This window comes from Ambystoma mexicanum, chromosome 5q (assembly GCF_040938575.1).
Source record: "Ambystoma mexicanum isolate Mex_15411 chromosome 5q, UKY_AmexF1_1, whole genome shotgun sequence".
NCBI lineage: Eukaryota > Metazoa > Chordata > Amphibia > Caudata > Ambystomatidae > Ambystoma > Ambystoma mexicanum.
Window position 1 is genome coordinate 675,534,013 of NC_090933.1, and position 21,095 is coordinate 675,555,107.

General features: G+C 47.2%; 1 protein-coding gene across 1 annotated transcript in view; it reads left to right on the forward strand.

Annotated features, from left to right (window-relative positions):
* The window catches only part of ADHFE1 (alcohol dehydrogenase iron containing 1), a 419,108-nt gene that overhangs the window by 338,691 nt on the left and 59,322 nt on the right, over positions 1 to 21,095 (forward strand). The window contains exon 12 of the mRNA XM_069621130.1: positions 17,451 to 17,547. Coding sequence (XP_069477231.1) covers positions 17,451 to 17,547 — 97 coding nt within the window. The remainder of the gene's footprint in view (positions 1 to 17,450; positions 17,548 to 21,095) is intronic.

Below are 21,095 nucleotides of genomic sequence, written 5' to 3' on the forward strand. Positions count from 1 at the left end.
GGTTGCCTTGGTCAAGGTAGGGGACAATAGAGTCGAGATTGAATTTACATTTAGTGATAGATTAGAGGTGGATGGGAGAGTGTTGGAGTAATAGATTTGGTGGTGTGAATGAAAGCAGGGTCGGAGGGGAGGGGTCATTTCTCGAAGCAGAGGGGACCAGGGTGGAACATAGGAATATAAGATCATGAGTTGGCTTTGGTGTGGTTTGGAAGGTTGTTGGAAAGAGTGGAGTCAAGTTGGAGCTGTTAGTCCTTATTCACATTGGAGAGTTTTAGGTCACCCATCATGACCGTAGAGACATCAGATGAGAGCATTTCAACAAAGTGGTGAAGACCAGAGAAGAAGAGTTTGAGGGTTCCCATGGGCAGTAGATGAGGGGTGGGAGTGAGGAGTTGGACCGAGATATGCTCAAAGGAGGAGGAGTGAAATCAGAGAAGGGAAGGTGTGGCAATGGTACGACCTTGCTGATCCTGAGATGAACACCTTTTGTGGAGATGCAAGGGGAGTGAGAGAAAGAGGCAACATTGCTCTAAAGGGCTGCCAGTGTGGTGGTGTCATTGGAGTGATAGGAATTAAAAATGTTAGGGAGAAAGGAGAGAGTTTTTTGCAGAGGGAATAAAAATGTTAGTGAGAAAGGAGAGAGTTTTTTGCAGAGGGATTGGTCATTCCAAAGACCGAGGGTGAGGTCAATTGGGGGAGCAGAGGTAGAGGAGATAGTTCCTGGAGTAATGTAATGTAATTTGTCATTTGTATAGCGCCTTTTCCCATTGGCATGACCTCAAAGCACTGTTCGCTGAATGCCCTTGAGATACCAAAGTATAAGTTATGGGAATTTCATCACAGAGTTTAGAATATGTGTGTGCATTTTAGCCAGTACAGCGGTACATAGGGGTGGCCAAGTCCCTGTTCGCTACCCATGTTGAATGGGCATATGCATGAGTGCTGATAGGTAGTCTGGAGAGTATGCAAGTGCAGGAGACTCATTTTGTATCCAACTAGACCAGATTATTGTTGTGGGAATAGCTGCATTCTTATGGCAAAGGTGGTATGCGATGTGTCTTAAAGTATTGTATGATAGCAGATGCGTACGGGTGGGTGGCCGTGCCTTTGGCTATCTTCCATAAGCATGGAGTGTGATACCATCCTGTGTGCCCTGGCTGGTTTCTTGGTTGTAGCTGAGTTCAATACAAAGTCTAAACTCAACATGTAGCTAAGTTTGACCATGCCAAAATTCAAATGGAGCTAAATTCAGCACAGTGGCTATACTCAAAATGCAGCTAAGTTCAAAGCAGTGGCTATACTCGACATGCAGCTAGATTTAAAATGGGGACATTCAAAGCGCAGCTACATTCAACACAGTAGCTATACTAAAGAAAAAAAGCTAAATCAACACAGCAGCTATTCTCAGAAAACTGCCAAATCAACACAGTGGCTATGGTAACAAGTGATTTTAACAAATAAAAAACAGAGAATGACTTTAATAACAAAACAATAATAACAATAAAATGTAAATATACTGTACCCAAGATCCCTCACGCGTGTAGGATCCTCAGATTGTTTTTTTCCGCCATACTGGTCGGAAGCATCTTGCGGAGTTCCCTGGCCTTAGCCATACTTTTGCTGTTATTATAATTTTAATTCTTATTTCATTCCCTTCCCCACCCCAACGTCGACCCTCAACCTCGACGACGGCTGGAGAAGTCATCGACCGTCGACTGCTGCACGACGGATCTGGGCCTCGGTAGGCCGCTGGCCTCGGCCCGGGCCTAGTAGGCCGCTGGCCTCGGCCCTTACAAGTAGGGAGAGTGGGGGGTGGTACATACTCTTCACTCTTGATATATAGTTACATTTATATATATTCCTACACTTAGCAGCCCGCTGCCTTAAGGTGCGTATGGAGGGTACCCCTTTTCAATTCTGCCCCAAGTGCAATCGCAAATACCCTTGGGTCGACAGGCACGCCACGTGCAATCTCTGCTTGCCGAGGGATCACCCCGAAGCGAACTGCAGAGCGTGTAGTAGGTTTAAACCTAAAACACTTAAGGACCGTTCGACAAAGCGTTGGGCCCACCACGCCAGGCAGGAGGCCATGGCAGCGGAGGGCGCCTTCAGCGATGGCAGCGACGCCGTACTTTCGGACGGCGAGGGCATTACGGCGTCGAAAGACAGCCGACGAGCGCAGGTCCCCGACCTCGGAAGGTCGTCCGGCAAGGCGGCTATGGGGAAGACCCCCGGCGACGCAAGCGCTACACACCTAACACACACTAAACACACTAAGACCAACCGGACCTCGACGACGTCGACTTCCCGGAAAGAGGCACAAAAAGAACGGTCCGACTCGGTGTCCTCTGGGCGCTCTCGATCGAGATCGCCTCACGACGCAAGGCAATCATCCACTCTTGCCAAGAGTGCCTCGCTACACACACTAACGGAAGTTCGATCGTCGGGAGACGAAGACGACTTCCACCCCCAGGCCGCGCTCCAAGATACCGAGACCGCGGTTAACATCAGTGAGGCCCCACGCCCGAAGCACACAGATACCTTTCCAGACCCTCGACGCCAGGCGTCGAAAGTCTCTGGGGCCCCCAAGGGACAGGGAAAACATTTTTCCACGCACGGAGAAGGGGGGAAACAGCGGAAAGCACAGCCTTCCACCCCTGTAAAGCCTAAGCAGACAAGCAAACACAAGTCTACCCTTGAAAATAAATCACCTGCTAAAGTAATACCCTGTTCCAGGGAATGGTCCAGTGAAGACATAGACAGGGTTATGTCTAGGATGTCTTCCTTGGCTGATTTTTATGATAAGAACCCAGAACACTTTCTTTCATATAACCCTCAAGGGGCCACACCCTCAGGCTCCTCCGATCCTATCCCGCTAAGTAAAAAGCCCCGGGTCGAAAGACCTGAACCCTTCAAGGTTCAGCCTTACTCCACTCCATATTCTACTCCACTCCCCAGTTATCAGGGACAAGTTTTCCCTGAAGAGGACCAGGAGTTTGCAGTTATGGAAGAACAAACCGGGACAGATTACTATGCAGAGGATGAGGACCTGGAGGAGGGAGAAGATGAGCAGGAAATTTACAGAGTAGATTCCCCAGTACAAAGCGAAGCCCCAGTTACTGACTCTCCAGTTGATAACCAGCCCCTCCTTAACGAGGTTCTCGCTCGAGCAGCGGAACACTTCCACATCGACACCCACGGTGTACAGGAGGAAAGGGACTTCGCGGAGGAGTTTGTAGGAGAGAGAAGACCGGTCGCTCAGACCATCCCTATCCTCAAATCCATCCAACGAAGAATAGATCCTTCCCTGGTGAATCCTAACCTCACCAGAGCTGTCAACCCCAGAATTGAAAAGATTTTCCGGCCAGCCCAGTCTGACCCTCTGTATATAAAGGGACATCTTAAACCAGATTCCCTAGTGGTGACCAACACTAGAAAGAGGGCTGGCACGCCCTTATCTTCATCAGAAGCTCCTCCCGACAAGGAGAGCAAAAAACTTTACGGGTTTGGCAGAAAGGTAGCCTCAACGTCCGCCTACCAAGCAAGGATTGCGAATTCCACCACCCTGTTGGCTAGTTACAATTGCCATCAATGGGAAGAAGTCGCGGCGCTCATTGCCTCTGCTCCAGAACCGTTAAAGGGCCAGCTGGCTCGGATCTCGGCAGAGGGGAGAGCCGTGTCTGGTTGCATTTTAAAAGCAACTTTCGACGCCGCTGACAACGCAGGGAGATTGATAGCAGAAGGTACTGTTATCAAGAGACATGCGTGGTTACGGCAGTCGGGATTCAAGACAGAAACCCAGGCTTCTTTAATAGACAAGCCAGTGGAACCCGACCTATTGTTTGGGAAAGCGGTCGAAGACGCACTTAAAAATGCCAAAGATGAATATGAGACTCTCAAATCCCTTGGCCAGCTTACCAACAAACCCCCTAACCAGAGGGGGAACAATAATTTTCGTCGCCCACGCGGCCAAAATTCACAAAGAGGCAACTATGCCCAGGGACAAGGTACACAATGGAATAACAACCAGCAGTCTACCCAGAGTTACGGCAGGGGTAACAAGAGAGGTCGTGGAAGAGGCAGAGGCAGCCCCAACAAGGGCGGTGGCACGCCTCCACCAAAACAGTGACGCTCAGTTCAGGGTCCCTTGCCACGCAACCCCAGTAGGGGGACGCATTTCCACCTTCACCCAGGCTTGGGAAGGGATCACCTCAGACAGATGGGTGCTGTCAACAGTATCCGCAGGATATTGTATAGAACTACTGCAGCGTCCCCGGAATCATCCTCCACGACAAAGAGTGCACTCCCTAGAGCATCAAAGGATCCTTCTCAAGGAGATCGCCATTCTGCTAGAAAAGGACGCGATAGAACTCGTCCCAGGACACCAGGTAAACAAGGGTATCTATTCAACTTACTTCCTTGTGCCAAAGAAAGATTTGACAATGCGCCCAGTATTGGACTTACGGCCTGCCAACAAATATGTCAAGCCCCAAAAATTCCGTATGACCACGCTACAAGAGGTAATCCCCCTCCTAAAAAAGGGGGATTACATGGCAACCTTGGATATGAAAGATGCTTATTTTCATATTTCCATGCTCCCAGCGCACAAAAAGTACTTGCGCTTCAAGGTGGACAGTCGCCACTACCAATTCAAGGTACTGCCCTTCGGGATAGCTTCAGCACCAAGGGTATTCACCAAGGTACTGGCGGTAGCGGCTGCACACCTACGCAGGGAAGCAATCCCGGTGTACCCTTATCTGGACGACTGGCTCATAACGGGGGAAACCCCAGGAATTTGCAGGTCAAACATTCAGAGGACTATCGACCTCCTCCACGAATTAGGCTTCTCCATCAACGAGAAAAAGTCAAGTCTGGTGCCAAGCACCTCAAAACAGTTTCTAGGAGCTATCCTAGATACTCAGAAAGGATTGACCTTCCCTTCGGAAGAGAGAATTCGGAATATACTTCTGCAAATTCCGCATTATCAGTCAGGTCAACAGATAACAGTACGCAAAGCTATGCGGTTACTGGGCATGATGGCGTCATGCATTTACCTGGTCCCCCACGCGCGTCTGCGCATGCGTCCCATGCAGGAATGGTTGGCGAAACAGTGGTCTCAGGCAAGTGGTCATTGGGACGATCTAGTGGTCGTTTCGCCAACACTCGTACAGAGCCTACACTGGTGGACAAGAGAGAATCTCGCAAAGGGGAAACCCTTTTACGATCCCGAAGTACAAGCCGTGGTGACTACAGATGCATGCCTGACTGGGTGGGGAGCTCACCATCTCCACCACACAGCTCAGGGTCTCTGGTCTCACTCAGTAGCCAAGAACCACATCAATCTGCTAGAGCTTCTGGCAGTATTCCGAGCGCTAAAGGCGTTCGAGCCCCATCTACTGAACTTGTCGGTGCAGATCAGGACGGACAGCACGACAGCCATGTTCTATCTGAACAAGCAAGGGGGGACTCGTTCGCCAAATCTGTCCAAGCTTGCCCAGAAAATATGGATATGGGCACTCAGACGGAACATCTTCCTGTCATCGCAACATGTTCCAGGGGAGCTCAATTCCCTAGCGGATGCTCTAAGCAGAAACTCCCTCCCAGAAGAACACGAATGGGTCCTTCACAGAGACGTAGTAGAAGATCTCTTCTCTCAGTGGGGTTTCCCCACTATAGACCTATTCGCCACAAGCGAAAACAAACAATGCCCAGGATTTGCATCCAGGTTCCCCCAGCCGGACTCCCAAGGGAATGCCCTGTGGATGAACTGGTCAGGGATGTTTGCGTACGCTTTTCCACCAACTCCTCTCATCAGGAAGGTGGTGTACAAGATGAACAAGGAATCTATGACGCTCATCCTAGTTGCTCCCATGTGGGCGAGACAACCATGGTTTCCACACCTACGCAGGATGGCGGTGTGCGAACCCATCAGACTCCCAGCCTGGTACAACCTACTGTCCCAGCAACAGGGTCAAACAGTGCATCAGGAACCCAACTCTATGAACCTAGCAGCATGGCTCCTGAAGTCATAGAGTTTGGACATCTCAAATTACCACAGAGGTGTATGGACATTCTAAAGGAGTCCAGGAAACCAAATACAAGGCACTGTTACTTTGATAAGTGGAAAAGATTCGTTATCTGGTGCCAGAATAAACAAATCAACCCGGTTGATTGCACTCCTTCCAACGTTGTGACATACATGCTCCACCTGCTGGATGCAGGGTTGGTTTTTAACTCGCTGAAAGTACACCTGGCAGCCCTCTCGGCTTACACCACATCCCATAACAAGGTCTCGTGGTGGAAAGTACCAGTGGTTAAAGCCTTCATGGAAGGAGTAAAGAGACTTCACCCTCCTATTTCGAACCCACCGCCAGGATGGGACCTCAACGTGGTGCTAGCTAAGCTCATGGGACCCCCATTCGAACCCATGCATAAAAGTAGTCTCAAACACCTGACTTATAAAACGGCCTTCTTAGTAGCCATTACCTCCATAAGAAGGGTCAGTGAAATTCAGGCTCTGTCAGTGCAGGATCCTTTCTTTACTATCCACAAGGACAAACTGGTTTTACGCACACACCCTAGATTCTCACCTAAATTCATATCCAAGTTCCATGTAAACCAGTCCATCGAGCTTCCGGCTTTCTTCCAGAACCCGCAAAGCTCGGCTGAGGTGAAACTACACACCCTAGATGTGCGTAGGGCGGTCCTATACTATGTAAATAAAACCAGACCGCTAAGGAAAACAGATCAACTGTTTGTCTCCGTAGCTACAGGCAGAGAGGGGGATCGCGTCTCTAAGGGCGCTATCTCGAAGTGGATTATCAACTGTATACAGCTGTGTTACTCTCTTTCTGACAAGACTCTGCCTTTTACGCCAAGGGCCCACTCTACTAGAGGCATTGGTGCCACTCTGGCTTTCATTGCAAATGTTCCCCTCGACACCATTTGCAAAGCGGCTACTTGGAGCTCTATTCACACTTTTACTCAGCATTACTGCATTGACACTCATTCCAAGACAGATACACAAGTGGGACAAGCGGTTCTAAGACACCTGTTTGCTCATGACCCTTCTCACATCCCACCTCCTTCTTCTGGTACTGCTCGCTAATCTATGCACAGCATGTGATCTAAGCAGATTCCACAAGCCTCAGAAGGGATACATTACTCACCGTAATCGTATTTCTGATGCTTGTATCTGCTTAGATTCACATGCGACCCACCCTTCCTCCCCTCCGAGAGAAGGCGCATGATTGCTTGTAGTCTTACCTTTTCTGTCTATCTGCTTGGATTATCTGTACTCACGCTACTCCTCATGCTTCCTCATGTCAGAAAAAATACAATCTGAGGATCCTACACGCGTGAGGGATCTTGGGTACAGTGGACGTCACACTAGGGATAGTATTACTGGCACGCCTGTGTCGACGCCCATTTTCGACTTTCGAAAAACAAACTGTAATACTCCGCAGCTTCCACTAGATGTCGGCCTATGCACAGCATGTGAATCTAAGCAGATACAAGCATCAGAAATACGATTACGGTGAGTAATGTATCCCATATATATATATATATATATATATAGGTGTGGTAAGGTGTTATAATGGGTGGGTTTAAAAGCATAGGGAAACAGGGGGCTTGTGAAGCGGACCCCCTTATAATAAAAAAAGAAAACAGTTATAAAGGTTTTGTTGTAAAATCATTCTCTGTAATTTACTTCGGTAATATCGCATAGAACCAGTGGCTATAGTCGACATGCAGCTAGATTTAAAATGGGGGCAAATGTAAGTGGCTATGTGAGACCGTAAAACAATTTCTACCATGGTCTAGCCCCCCCTTGGGAATCCTGTACCGGTCTTCGATAACTCTAGCCAATGTTAGACATCCCTAGCCAAACTCCTAGGGGGGTGTGGATCAATATGCCCCCCCTGCTTTCGTATCTCAGGGCCTATGTGCACTGTGTTACTCCTAGATTACTTCTATGGACACAATAACATAAGACACAAAGAAAACACATGAATCGATTCAATTATAACAATAGAATACATTTATTCATACATAACAAAGCATGATCTAGACACTATTAAAACTATGCAAATATCGAATTTGCACCTTTTATACTATCACGAACTCGGGAGACTGGCGATTATGGAGGAAATGGAAGCTCAACCGCCATTAGAATGTGCCATCACGCTGTTTTGCAACGTTCCGCAGCAGTCTAGTCTTTTTCAACATGGCCGCCGCCAAATTCTATTTCCGATTCAGTACTCGGCGGCTCGGCGTGTTGCAACTTTCTGGATTTATCCTTGTTGCCTGCGCTTCTCGTAATTTTTTCCCTTGGCGGTGGTCCGCCCACTCTATTGCTTACTGTTCGTACATACTCTTTGCTTTCCTTTCTGGCTCTCTGCGTTTGCTGTTAGCCTGTCGCCCTTCTCCCTCTTAGTTTCCTCCCTCCTTTTTCTGTTTCCCCTGTTCTGCCTGTATTTTGGCATTTGTGTTCCTCCTACCTGTGATTGGATCCTCCTGTTCTGTTTCTTACCATTTTGTTTTGCTGTATAATTATTTCCGGATTCATCTCGATCCCGAGCAGGGACATCCTTCCCAAACACCATCTTCCTGGCTCGGCTTTCATCAGATACTAACCATCTTGACCGGCTTGCAGAACTTTACTCGTGAAGATCTGTTTTTTTTTAATGCCTGTGGCTTTTTCCCTCCACCGCTCCGGCTGTTGCGGAGAGGAGTCACCGGAGATTCACAGGACTGTAATCACGGTGGCTTCCTTCCGAGGCAGACCATATCTGCACAAAAAAAAGAAGGCTGAAGCCCGGCGACCTCGAAGGAAAAAGTTGGATTATTCTTCTATAACATCAGGTGAGGAGGAAGGAGGAGAGGGAGAGCTCCATTTCCTGAGTGAAGAGGAAGATATTACCGACCTAGCAGATAATATTACCATCAAACCTGATATATACTTTTGGTGCAAATCTACCATGCCGTGTAGTTACTGTAAGCCTTACAGGCTTCTAATGCAAGCCTGTGATTAACTGGATCTATAATGTCTAATGCAATATAGATATGGCAAGTGCCAGAATTCAGCATTCCTCTCCATTCCACACCATACTTCACTCTTTCTCTCTAAGACAATCCCTGTCTGATTTCCCCTTTCCCAAACTCAAAGCTCTTTGTGTGAGTGTCTGTTCTAATCAATCAGTTTAGGCCCTAAAACATACTTCCCATTTGCATGTGTATCTCTCCCCTGCCCCCCTCTCCAGTTCTCTTTTCCAAGTTTCTCCTCTCCCGCTAACTCTGCAACCAGCCAGTCAGTGTCAGGACCAGGGCTCGCTCTCTCTATCTCTCGCTCTGCCAGATCGATCTCATCAGAATGTTTCCCCAAGCTTCAGAACTCCCAAAGCCATCGAATTCTGCTGCACCAAGACACCTCTCCCTCCTTAATCGCAACTTCCTTTTATTTGCCTCTCTCTCTCATCGAACTCGAACTCCAGCTACATCTAGCACCATCTAGAACCATCTCGAACAAACTCTCAGAGAGCCGCATACCTCTGGTTATACTATTCAATGACGTACACATAAATGCCTCTCTGTCAGCTTTTCTAAATATGAGCAATGCCTGAAAGTCTGTGTTTGCATGTACTTTACTTGCAATCTCTCCGTGTTCTGGTCGTGTTCTTTGTCAATGTGACATTTCGTCATATCTATCTCATGGCCTTCTGTCTGCCTTCAATGCACCATCTATTCCTCTATTTCTCCATTCATTCCACTGTTGGCTTCACAAAATCCCTCTTTCCGTGTCTGTGTGCAAGAGCTCTCCCTGTAAAAGCACACTCTACCCCTCACCATGCAACAGAGTCCATGGCGCTGCCTCCCATCTTTTCTGTCTCCACCAACACCAGCCCGAGGCTGATTAGGCCTCCTTCCCGCTCCACTCGGACAAGGTTCATCTGTGCCTGCCAGGAAACTGTTTACATTCCTTTCCTTCACAGTGTACCATAACATTTCGCACAGAACCAAATGGCGCTTCTGTGTCTCCTTCCAGAAATGGCTTTATAATGCCATAGGCCTTATTCTTTCTAGCGTTTACTCTTTCTCTCGCAAACCCAAGCACTACATAATGCAAACTCATAAACTAATTGCATATTCTACATGCATGTCTCTCTACTACATGCATACATAATACATAACATCATCTCTACATGTGTCTCTACAAATATAACAATGTGTCATTCTAAATGGCTCTACATGGCTCTTCAAATATGACAGTGTGTCATTCTAAAAGCAAATGCAAATGCTACCTATATGTGGCAGAATAATTGTGGATAGTGTAATGTTACTAGTCAGAACTAATCAGAATATATAATGGATAACTAAACGGATAACTGTATTCCTAAAGGGGTAATAATGGGTAACAATGAGTAATGATTCTCTAACAATAGGTGATGGTTCTGTAATGATAACAAATCAGGCCTCTCCATTCTATCAGGTTCTACAGCTATACTCAGAAAGACAGCTATATCAACACAGTGGCTATAGTGCAGCTAGATTAAAAATGGGGAGAATTCAAAGTGAAGCTAAGTTCAACGCAGTAGCTGTACTCCAAAAAGCAGCTAAATTCAACAGATAAGCTATACTCAAAAAGCAGATAATAAATCAGTACATTTCAAGTGTGGCTAGATTCAAAAGCAGTGGATGCCAAATCAGTACGGTTCTATTGTGACTAAATTCAAAAGCAGCAGGTTGCAATTCTCATGAAGCTGAATTCAGAAGCAGCATTAATTAGCTCAGTATAATTGTAGTGCGGTCAAATTCAAAAGCAGCGGCTTACAATTCTAGTATGACTAAATGCAAAGGGCGCGTTAGCAAATTACAATTCTAGTGCAGCTGAATTCAAAAGCAGCAGGTTACATGGCTAAATTCAAAAGCTGCGGGATGCAATTCTAGTGCAGTTAACGTACCGATAACCAACTCAGTTAAATTCTAGTGTGGCTGACTGTGATGCTAGAAATGCTTTTGGATGGACAAGGCCTTCTCATCCCTGTCCTACCACTTCTCTGTTGGTGTTTTCTGTGTGTTTTTTTCTGCACAGGAATCCAGTTTGGAGCCCTGGCAGTGCACCTCTTCATTTTTACCTTTTTGTTGAACAGTACCCACGGGGTACCCTTGGGGCATGCATGTGTAGGGGTACACCCTTGTACCCTTAGTGTATGTTTTGGGCACCTGTGTGTTGCCCACAGAGCAGGGTGTGGGCTGGTGGAAGCTACATGCTGACTTGACAGTGGCTGTTGGTGGAAGGACCATATATGGGTATGTGGCTGCCTCCTTCCAGACTGGCTGAAGCCTTCCCAGGGACTGCTTGTTATGGGTATACCCTTGGGGTGGAGCCTGTATGAATGGAGTATGAAGTCAATATACATTCTGTATTGTGGGTGTCTGGCTTTGGTTGTGTGACCCCATGCCTGAGCCCACCCTCACTCAAACTGGAATTAATGCATTGTAGTGCTCTGAAAGACTGGAGAGTTGCCCCCAACCCACATCCTGTGTTGTGGGTGTCTGGCTCTGGGTGAATGGCCTGAAGGCCTGGGAGCCTGATTGGGTGATGCCAAGCAAACCATATCATCAAAAAGAAAAGACACTGGTGTGTGATTGGCTGGCTCAGTCTGGCTCAGCCTGAGTGAATGGGAAGTGTTTCGTATAACGGAACCACACACGCCCCTCCTTGTCAGAAGCTGAAACCTGAATCAGAAGCTGAAGTCACCTTAAGTGTGTAACCTCAGCCCAGCTGGTAGTAGAAGTCTGCGTCTACAAGTAATACAAAGACTGCGGGGCTGATTCGAAGACTGAACCAGAGAGGACCTGGATAGGTGATCCCTTCCCATAGCGACGAGGGACCATTGTGCAACTGTTGCTCTTCACCCAAAGTATTCTGGAAGCCAGTCCTGTGTGCCTGCCATCCATAGAAGGGATCTTCATGGGTTCAGAAAAAGAGGTCCTGGACATCTTGAAGCCAAGAAGTCCATCCTTGTCACCCAGGGTCCGGAGGAGTGGTCGTGACTGCTGGAAGCCACGTTGCAGAGTGTCACCCGGAAGAGGGAGTTTACTGGAATAGTACTGCCTGATGCCCAGAGCTGCCAAAGTTCCAACCATCTCAGGAAATCTTCAAGGTGCATCATTGCCATGACATCTATCCACTTTTCTGTGCCAGAGAAGATCCAGGCTCGCTGCCTGCAGTGGAGTGTCTGCAATTGGATTGCCTGCCACCAGAATCCAAAGATGCCATCCCGAGGATCCAGACTTGGTGAGGGTACACAGTCCAGTCCAGTGATCATGTCCAGGTCCCCAGAAGCCACCCTGAGGTCTTTGCTGTGGCTGCAGCACCAAAGAACTGAAAGGGGGTGGACTGCAAAATCCTGAAATCCAACATCTACCTCTGCCACTGCACCCGTTTCCACTAAAAGTCACTGACAGTCACCAAGGGACTTATCTTCTTTAGCTAAGCCTTGTCGAGGTCCACAGCAAGTTACATCTTCGTGGGACATCCACGGCCAACGTAGCAACCCCACATCGAAGACCAGTGTGACAGAACTGCATTGCTGCCTTTCCAACTCTGCTTGGTTCTCTTCCCCTGCTTGACCCCAATGTTCAACTGGCTCCTTCCTCCAAGGGAGGTCCATTCTCGAGGGGCATCCTCGAGTGAAGCTGAGAAACTCCATCACTTCACCTTCCAAGGCACACAAGGTACTGTGACGAGAAAGAGCATCTTCCATCCTCAGGATTCATCCAGGGGTCTGAGATTCATCTGGGATGTTTTTCTCTTGTGACTTTCCAGGTACTTCGGGTGTAGTGGGATCTGTACAAAGAGAAGCAGACTGTCAATGAACATATTTGGACTGGGCTGTAATATACAACATAAAGTACACCTTAACTTTTTGTTACAGGTTGCCCAGGTGGGGGATCCTCACACCGAATTGTATTTATATCCTAAAGAAAGCATCCTGCCTATGTTCTAATTATTACGTGCCTATCTAGAGTAATGTTTTATTTGACTAATAATTTAAATGCTTTTTAATAACTGTCAGCAGTTGGTACATTACAAGTGAATTTAAAGGTAACAGTGGTACTACATAGAACAGTGTATATTAAGTTAGGTTACCTGTTTAGATTTCTAGGACAAAGTGAGTCTTATTTATTTGTATATATCCATCTAACTTGTTTGTCATTGAATAAAACAACCATGGCCGCACCTGACATTGTGTGTAGACATTCCTTTGTGAGAGCCTGGGGATTCACTGTACTTAAAAACCAGCCTGCTTCACCTCCCTTGAGTCTCAGCCTCGGCTGCTCGTCCATTCTACCAATTGAGAGCCTTGCCGTGTGGTGCTCTGTGCCTCTACCCCAACCATATAGTGGCCAGAAGTACAAATAACCCCTCCAGTCTTTACACCCACCCTGACTGAAACTGGAATAACTGCAGTGTAGTGCTCTGAAGAGCTGGGGAGTTGTCTCCAATTCACACCTTGTGTTGTGGGTGTCTGGTTTTGGGTGAATGGGCTGAAAGCCTATGAGCCCGATTTGGTGCTGCTTGCATGAATGCATTTGTGTGTGATTGGCTGGCTGAGCCTGGCTCATCCTAAGTGAATGGGGAGTGTTTTGTACAACAGGGGACCTCACACTCACCTCCTTGTCAGAAGCTGAAACCAGAAACCTGAAGCAGAAGCTGAAGTCATCTTAACCTTGTATCCTGGGTCCAGCTGGAGGAAGAAGTCTGCGTCTGCAACTCTTCAAGTAATCCAAAGAATGCTGTGCTGACTTGACTGAACCAGAGAGAACCTGAATAGGCGACCTCTTCCTGTGGTAGTGAGGGAACATTGTGCAACTGCTGCTCTTCACCCAAAGTGTCCTGGAAGCCAGTGCTGTGTGCCTGCTATCCAGCGAAGGGATCTTTGTGTATCCAGAAATGGAGTGCCTGGACATCTTGAAGCCAAGAAGTCATCTGTGTCCGTCAGGGTCCAAAGGAGTGTGTGTGACTTCTGGAGGCCAAACTGCTGAGTATCACCCGAAAGATGGGGTACCCTAGCATAGTGCTGCCTGACACCCAGAGCTGCCAAAGTTCCAACCATCAGAAGAAATTTTCAAGGGGCGCCTCTGCCACATCTATCCATGTTTCTCCACCAGAGAAGATGCAGGGTTGCTGCTTGCAGCAGAATGCCAGCTGGTGGGTTTCCCACCACCAAAATCCAAAGAAGATGTCCCGCGGGTCGGCACTTAATGAGGGTCCACAGCCCAGTCCAGTGGTCATCTCCAGGTCACCAGAAGCCATCCTGAGGTCCGTGCTGCAGCTGCAGCACCTAAGAACCTAAAGGTGGCAGACTGCTAAATCCCGAAAGCAGACACCTACTTCTGCCACTGCACCCGTGAACAACAAAAGTTCTCAATGACCACCAAAGGACTTACCTCCTTCAGCCAAGCAGTGTCAAGGTCCACAGCAAGTTCCATTTTCATGTGACACCCACAGCTGGTGTAGCAACCCGACATCGGAGACCACTGCAACAGACCTGCATTACTGCCATTCTGACACACCATGGTTCCCTTTTCCTGCTTGACCCTGACAATACCAGTGGCTCCTTCTTCCAAAGGGGGTCCATCCTCGAGGGACACCGTCGAGTGAAACTGAAAAACTCCATCACTTCGCCTTCCAAGGCACCCAAGGTACTGTGACAGGGAAGAGCATCTTCCACCATCAGGATTCATCCAGGGGTCCCAGATTCGCTTTGGATCCTGTTTGCCTGTGGCTTCCCAGGTACTTTGGGGTAATGGTATCTGTGGAAAGAGAATCAGACTATTAATGAACTATTAATGAACTATTAATGAACATATTTAGACTGGGCTGTGAAATACAACATAAAGTACACCTTAACATTTCCTTACAGGTTGCCCAGGTGAGGGATCCTCACGGATCTGCGTGATTTGGCTGTGCATCTAGGTTCAAGCCCTGCATCTAGTGAATAAGTGGGGCAGAGTTTCTTGAGATCCTTCTTTGCAAAATCTGCATAGCATGTTTCTTGAGCTAAACCTTGTTCTAGCAGATACCACCTCCATCATATTAAAGAGGTTGAATCTGATCCTCATGAATTGAGACCTGTCGTATGGATCCTGGGAATTTCCTTAGATATTCTGGGATATTACCCAAACCTCTTGTTTCATTCGATAGGCTATGAAACAGTGTGTATTTGTTTGACTTGTCACAGGTTGAGATCCAGTCTGTTTCAGCTTCTTCTTGATCTTACCAGGATTGGACAACAAATCTACAAGTGATGAACCTTGGTAATCCACCAAGGTTCTGTAGTTGAAGTCCCACTTTGCCACTGCAGTTCCCGGTCCACTTTCAATCTTTGTTTTTACAAGGGCATGGATCGCAGCAGGAATCTCTTTCATACATTTACCAAACAAGGTCAAAGATGTCCACTCTAACACAGACTTCAGTAAGGATAGCCCTATTTCCCTTCTGATAATCTGGATTGGAACCACTCTTGGGAGACCCAGAACACTTTTCTAAAAAGCGCCTTCCAGACTTGCCCAATGCTTTTTTGGAAGCCAGAGCGTCCGCACCATATGTCAGGGATGGGGACCACCTTTGCTCTATATAAGTGCTGTATTGGGAACATCGAGTAGCAACAAAACCTACATTTCAATATTAAGGCTTGTTTGGCCAGGGCTATTGTCATCCCTTTTAAGAAGTGAAGATTATGAGTTTCCACAGTACTTTTACAAACGTGTACCGCAAGGTACTTAAAAGAGACCACAGACTCAATCACCAAGGCACCCATCCGCCACTTAAATGTCTGTTTCCTCTTTCTTCTCCCTTTTTCCAAGGTTAAGATCTTCATTTTTTCTATGTTGATTTGTAAGTCGTTTTCATGGCCATATTCATCAAGTCTTTTCAATTGTGTTTGGAGGCCTATCACTGATATCTAGGAGGACTAGGTCATCTGCATACAATAAGCAACCCACTTTTGCTCCTTCAATTTTCGACACATATAGATCCCTCCAAAAGCACCAAGCAGGCCCTAAAACTCCTAACCAAGTGGTTGTTGTGCAAGATCGCTACAGATTGCTATCAGCAAAGGCAGGGGAAAGCCGCAAGAGAAGGCTGCCAAGACAAAGGGACTGGACACCTGACTGCTATGAGATCCGAGGGGAAAGGAAGAAAGCCAGACACAAACAAAGGAAACAATCACAAAGACAGGGCACTCGAGGAGCAGGTCGGCTCAAAAACCAGATTGGAAATCAAAGTAAAAACACATATAAATCCCTCCAAGGCACCAAGTGGGCCTAAAACTATTTACCATCTATTTACCAGCATAGCTACAGATTACTATCAGGAAAGGCAGGGAAAAGCAGCGAGAGAACGCTTCAAAGGGACAGGGACACCTGGCTGCCAAAGCCAGTTGCCAAGGGGAAGCGAGGGGAAAGGAAGAAAAACAGAAACAAAGGACTAGACCACAAAGACTGGGCACTCTAGCAGCAGACTAGCTCAAAATACGGATTTGAAATCAACACACATAAATCCCTCCAAAAGGCACCACATAGATGACATTGTAACCAGGTATGGTGGATGAGGTTACAGTGGGTGAGATAGGAGAGTGAACTGAGTGGCGTTTGGGAGGAGAGTGAAGAATGAGGAAGGGGAGACTGGGCGGGTGGGGGCAGTGAAGGGAATAGAAGGGGGGTCGTAGGAGGCCTTAGGAGAGAGGCAGGGGAAGAACAGTAAGGAGGAAGGACAGGAGCATGGTAGACAAGGAGTGATGGGTTGGATTTGAGAGGAGACAAAAGGTACCTAGGCAACCAAACCGTGCAATTTAAAAAAATGCACAGGGCCCTAGGTGGTCAAACAGTGCAACTTATCAGGTGCATTTGGTGCATGCGTTGGTGGCAGTTCATAACAATGCTCATGCAGATTTAAGAAAATCGAATTCACATGGTAGTTCTGCATTACTGGAAAACATGGATGGTGGTGGTAATTGAGTAGAATGGTTGCCCTATGACCTACCAGAACCTATCCGGGCCCTTGTCTGTGCAGCAGTTTTCTGTGAAAACCAGGCAGTGGGACGCCTCTAGACAGGGATTTAATGGCTGCACATGGGCTGGAAAGGGCAATGAGGGGAACTGCCTGATTCCAACAATGCCGTTCAATGGGACAAAGGGCAGGCACAATTGAATTCTGCAAGCTTAGTCGTTATTTAGGCCTATTTTAACTAAACATGAGTTTCGCCAAAAGTATCATTTTATACAGGGATCTTAACCTTTTCTTACTTCACAATTTGGAAATCAATGCCCACTGATGGGGGGTGTCATTATAGGAGATGTTGCATGCATGTCTCTTAGAAGACATCAGTGTTTGATAAGACGGTTGATAACCTGTTTAATTACTGTTTTGTTTTTTTCAGCCACATGGCCTATCAGTTGTGCTCACATCCCCAGCTGTGTTTACATTCACAGCTCCGATGTGCCCTGAGAGACACCTGGAAGCCGCCGAGATTCTAGGTAACACTGATGCCTATCGGACATACATTTGGTAATTGGGCAGATAAGCGATGATGGGTTATGAAACGTATAAAGAAATGTACAAGTGGTTAGACTTTACATCATCAACCTTGATGAAGCGATCAAAGTGCGCCTAAAAGGATAGGTGACAGGTTATATATATAGTCCTGCGGAACCCAAGCCTCGCGAATATTTAGGCTTTTCACTTACCCTACCATTTTGTTGATTTCATGTGGCTACTTGACCCCCGATCACTACAATTGTGAACCTGACCCAAAAGTGTGCATTTTATTTCACGAACCTGAAGTTCATTTTCAATGCAAAATATCTAAATCCCATAATCCTGCATGAACTTGTAAAGTCTGCATTTCTTCTCTTGTAAGGAGCTTCCCTTATGATCTCCTAAGTCCCATAATAAATATCTTCAAATGCTGCAGAAGATGTTGAGGGCCGTGCAGGCTATTACTAGAGACAGAACTGCATGCTGTGCACCCGGGGCTCCTCACTGATGTCTGCAAGGGTTATTCAAGAGTGTTGAAACCCTGCTTCATGGCATGATCTCGCATTCCACGAGTTAGGTGACGTGCCTGGGAACCTTACAGTAAGGCATGGGTGTTTCAGAAAGATATATTTAGGCTCTGACCAGCAGCAGGGTATTTCTCCAAAGCTCCCACCCCTCACACTCGCATGAATGTTTCCAGGATGCCGGTCCTTGCACCAGTGCCAAAGTCCTGTTTCCTCGCAGGTCACCCTTGCCACATCTTGCCGAAGCTATCCAACCTGAAGTGTAATTTTCTGGCACCCCCTCTCTGCTTACTTTACTGCAAAAAGAATATTGACACAGCATCACATTTAACAGTGACTAGAAAGGGACATAAGTCAAAATACAGGAAAGCATAGCTCTTAGTAATCATATAAAATGCATTGGGGGGTAGGCAAACGCACATTGGGGAACATGAAGAAAGAAGCCCAGGCCATGGGTGCCCTGCCCTTAACAGGCGTCCTTACCAATCCCAGTGTCTCCCCATCCTACTGCCTTGGGCACTATGCTGGACATCTTTCCCGGCGTGGGAGTACCTTTTGCCACTTGCCAGGCTGGAGGAGAAAGCCCAGCCATCCAGTGTTGTAAAATGGCCCCACAGCTGCTGCTCCGAGGTGTTATGGCTTTGACCTCCATCAGACGCCCACCAATGTATTCTTTACTGCAGCAAATGAGCGGGTGAATGCATCAACACTTTTTATTCTGAAAACAGAACAGCAGATTTTTCTTGGAGCCAAAGGGTAAAAACCCTCAAAGCACCTGTAACCTTTAACATCTGCTACCCAGCGGCTGTAGAGACGCAGTTAAAGAATCCCCACAAAAAGACATCCCTAGCCCTGTCCGCTCTACCACCATGCAGAACAAAGGCGGAGGAGGGTCCCTGCCCTGGACACCCCTGTTCTGTTCTCCCCACAAGCCCCCCCCTAAATCATAAGGAAGCTCACTTTACATTAAATGATGAGTTTCTGGAACCCCCCTTCATCATAGTTTAAAATGTACTAGCAGCACACTTTTTCCAACATTTAAAATTTGAAATTGGGCACAACTCTAGAGAGGTCTAGCAAAAATGTATCGATTCACAACGGAGTTCTCAGTTTGCGGGGAACCATTGGCTAGCCGTGGGAAGAAGCAAATAATGGTGATTTCGATATCACAAGAGTCATTTTCCATCCTGACAAATGGGATGACCTGGGATGAGCGCCACATACATTCGGGACAACAAAACTGAACCATAAGCTAAAGGGCTTGATGACTGGTCGATGACTGGTCTGTGACAATTCTGTGGGGGAGTGAGACTCCCGAATTCCACTCCAACAGAAATCCAAGATGTCCATCCAACTCAAGTGCACATGTTCAGTGTTCTCTTGTGTGAAGCATCTATGTCACGGAGCCTCCTCAACAGGAGCACCAACTTCAAGCAGGAAAAAGAGTGAGTGGCGCATGAGGCTTAGAATGGAGGAACGGTTTCATTCCGTTGGTTTGCTGCCCGAGACTGGAAGGAGAGGCCCGTTTCCCAAACAGCTCTTGTGTGAGTCGAACCCCATTTACCATGAGCACGACACCAGTGTGACACGTGTGGGATATAACTTCTTCCTGATTACTCTCAACACATTTCTAAGTGAAACCTGGTGACTAGTACTCCATGGCAAAAACGCAGTGCATGTTGACCAACTACTAGGATTGAAGCAGTGACATCAACACGGAATCGATGCCTCCTTGAGTGCCGCGTTCATCTTTATCCAATGAATGTTCAGGCAGACATGCCCATTTTCCCATGTGCTATTCAAATCTAATAAATAACCTGTACTTGGTCCCTCTTTGACGTAGAAGCTTATTTGCTAATCTGAATATCGTGTAAAAAGGCAAGCTACTTTCAAACCTACTCAACCAAACCTCGTGAAAGGAGACCCCCTAGAGCAACATCGACAGCAGAGTGGATAGCTTGGGGACATTAGGTGTGTACCCCGAATCCAGAACGGGGAAGTTGCAGCTGAGCTCTCTCCAAATCAGGCGAGCCTGGGTCAGTCTAAAGCTGGACCGCCTCCCACTTGGTCATCTGAGCAACCATATGGAGCTATTTGCTGTGCACACAGAAACTTCTCATAAGCCACCTTCATTTACTCAGAAAGGGGGAGAAGGGGGCACCAAACTTCCAAAATTCCCCTGGCAGGGAATCCTTTTACAGACAGCCAGTGGACACAAGACTCCTGAATTCCTGCAGCTTAAAAGTGGGCAAGCAGTCGCCTGCAGTAGCATCTTGCCCCAAATATGGCATGTACAAGAGCTGAAGTGTCCTCTTTCTTTTAACTGGCTGATTGGCAGAGGAGTTGCTAGGGGGGGCTGAGGGGGCTATAGCCCCGGGTCTTTTGGTTGTAGCCCTGGATAGAAGCTCAGGGGTTACAACCAAAAAGGCTAGCTAGCCCCCAGTCCTGACAGTCCCAAAATTAGCATAGCCCCGGATCTTTTCCAGACCAAGCAACACCCCTGCTGATTGGTCATTGCATAGACTACAGACCTGCCGAATGGCCAAAAGGCATTGATTGCAGCTTCTAATTCGATCAAATGGCACATATTTAATAGCCCACCGTGCCGAGTTGTTGCTATCCTTGTTGCTATCCTTGTTGCTATCCTTGTTGCTATCCTTGTTGCTATCCTTGTTGCTATCCTTGACAGACAGATTGTGCATTAGCCTAAACTGATTGTATTCTTTCTTTCACATGAACCCGAATAGTGAACACGTTTGATTTAAGAACAATGGATACCTGCACCTAGCTCTGCCTTCATGTGTGCAAGCTCTGGGTAACATTTTAGAGGTTTCTAATGCCTTAAAGCCACAAGAGCCCCGACAATAGGGCAGAATTCATCCAGGAAACGTTCTACTGAAGACAAATCAGCGTTTATCCTCTGAGAATTAGCCCTCCGCACTGCCCTGCTAGGTACTATGCTAATACATGGATCCTGACCAGAGATTGAGTATTGCGGTGCACTGTTTTAGAGGTAGCCTGTT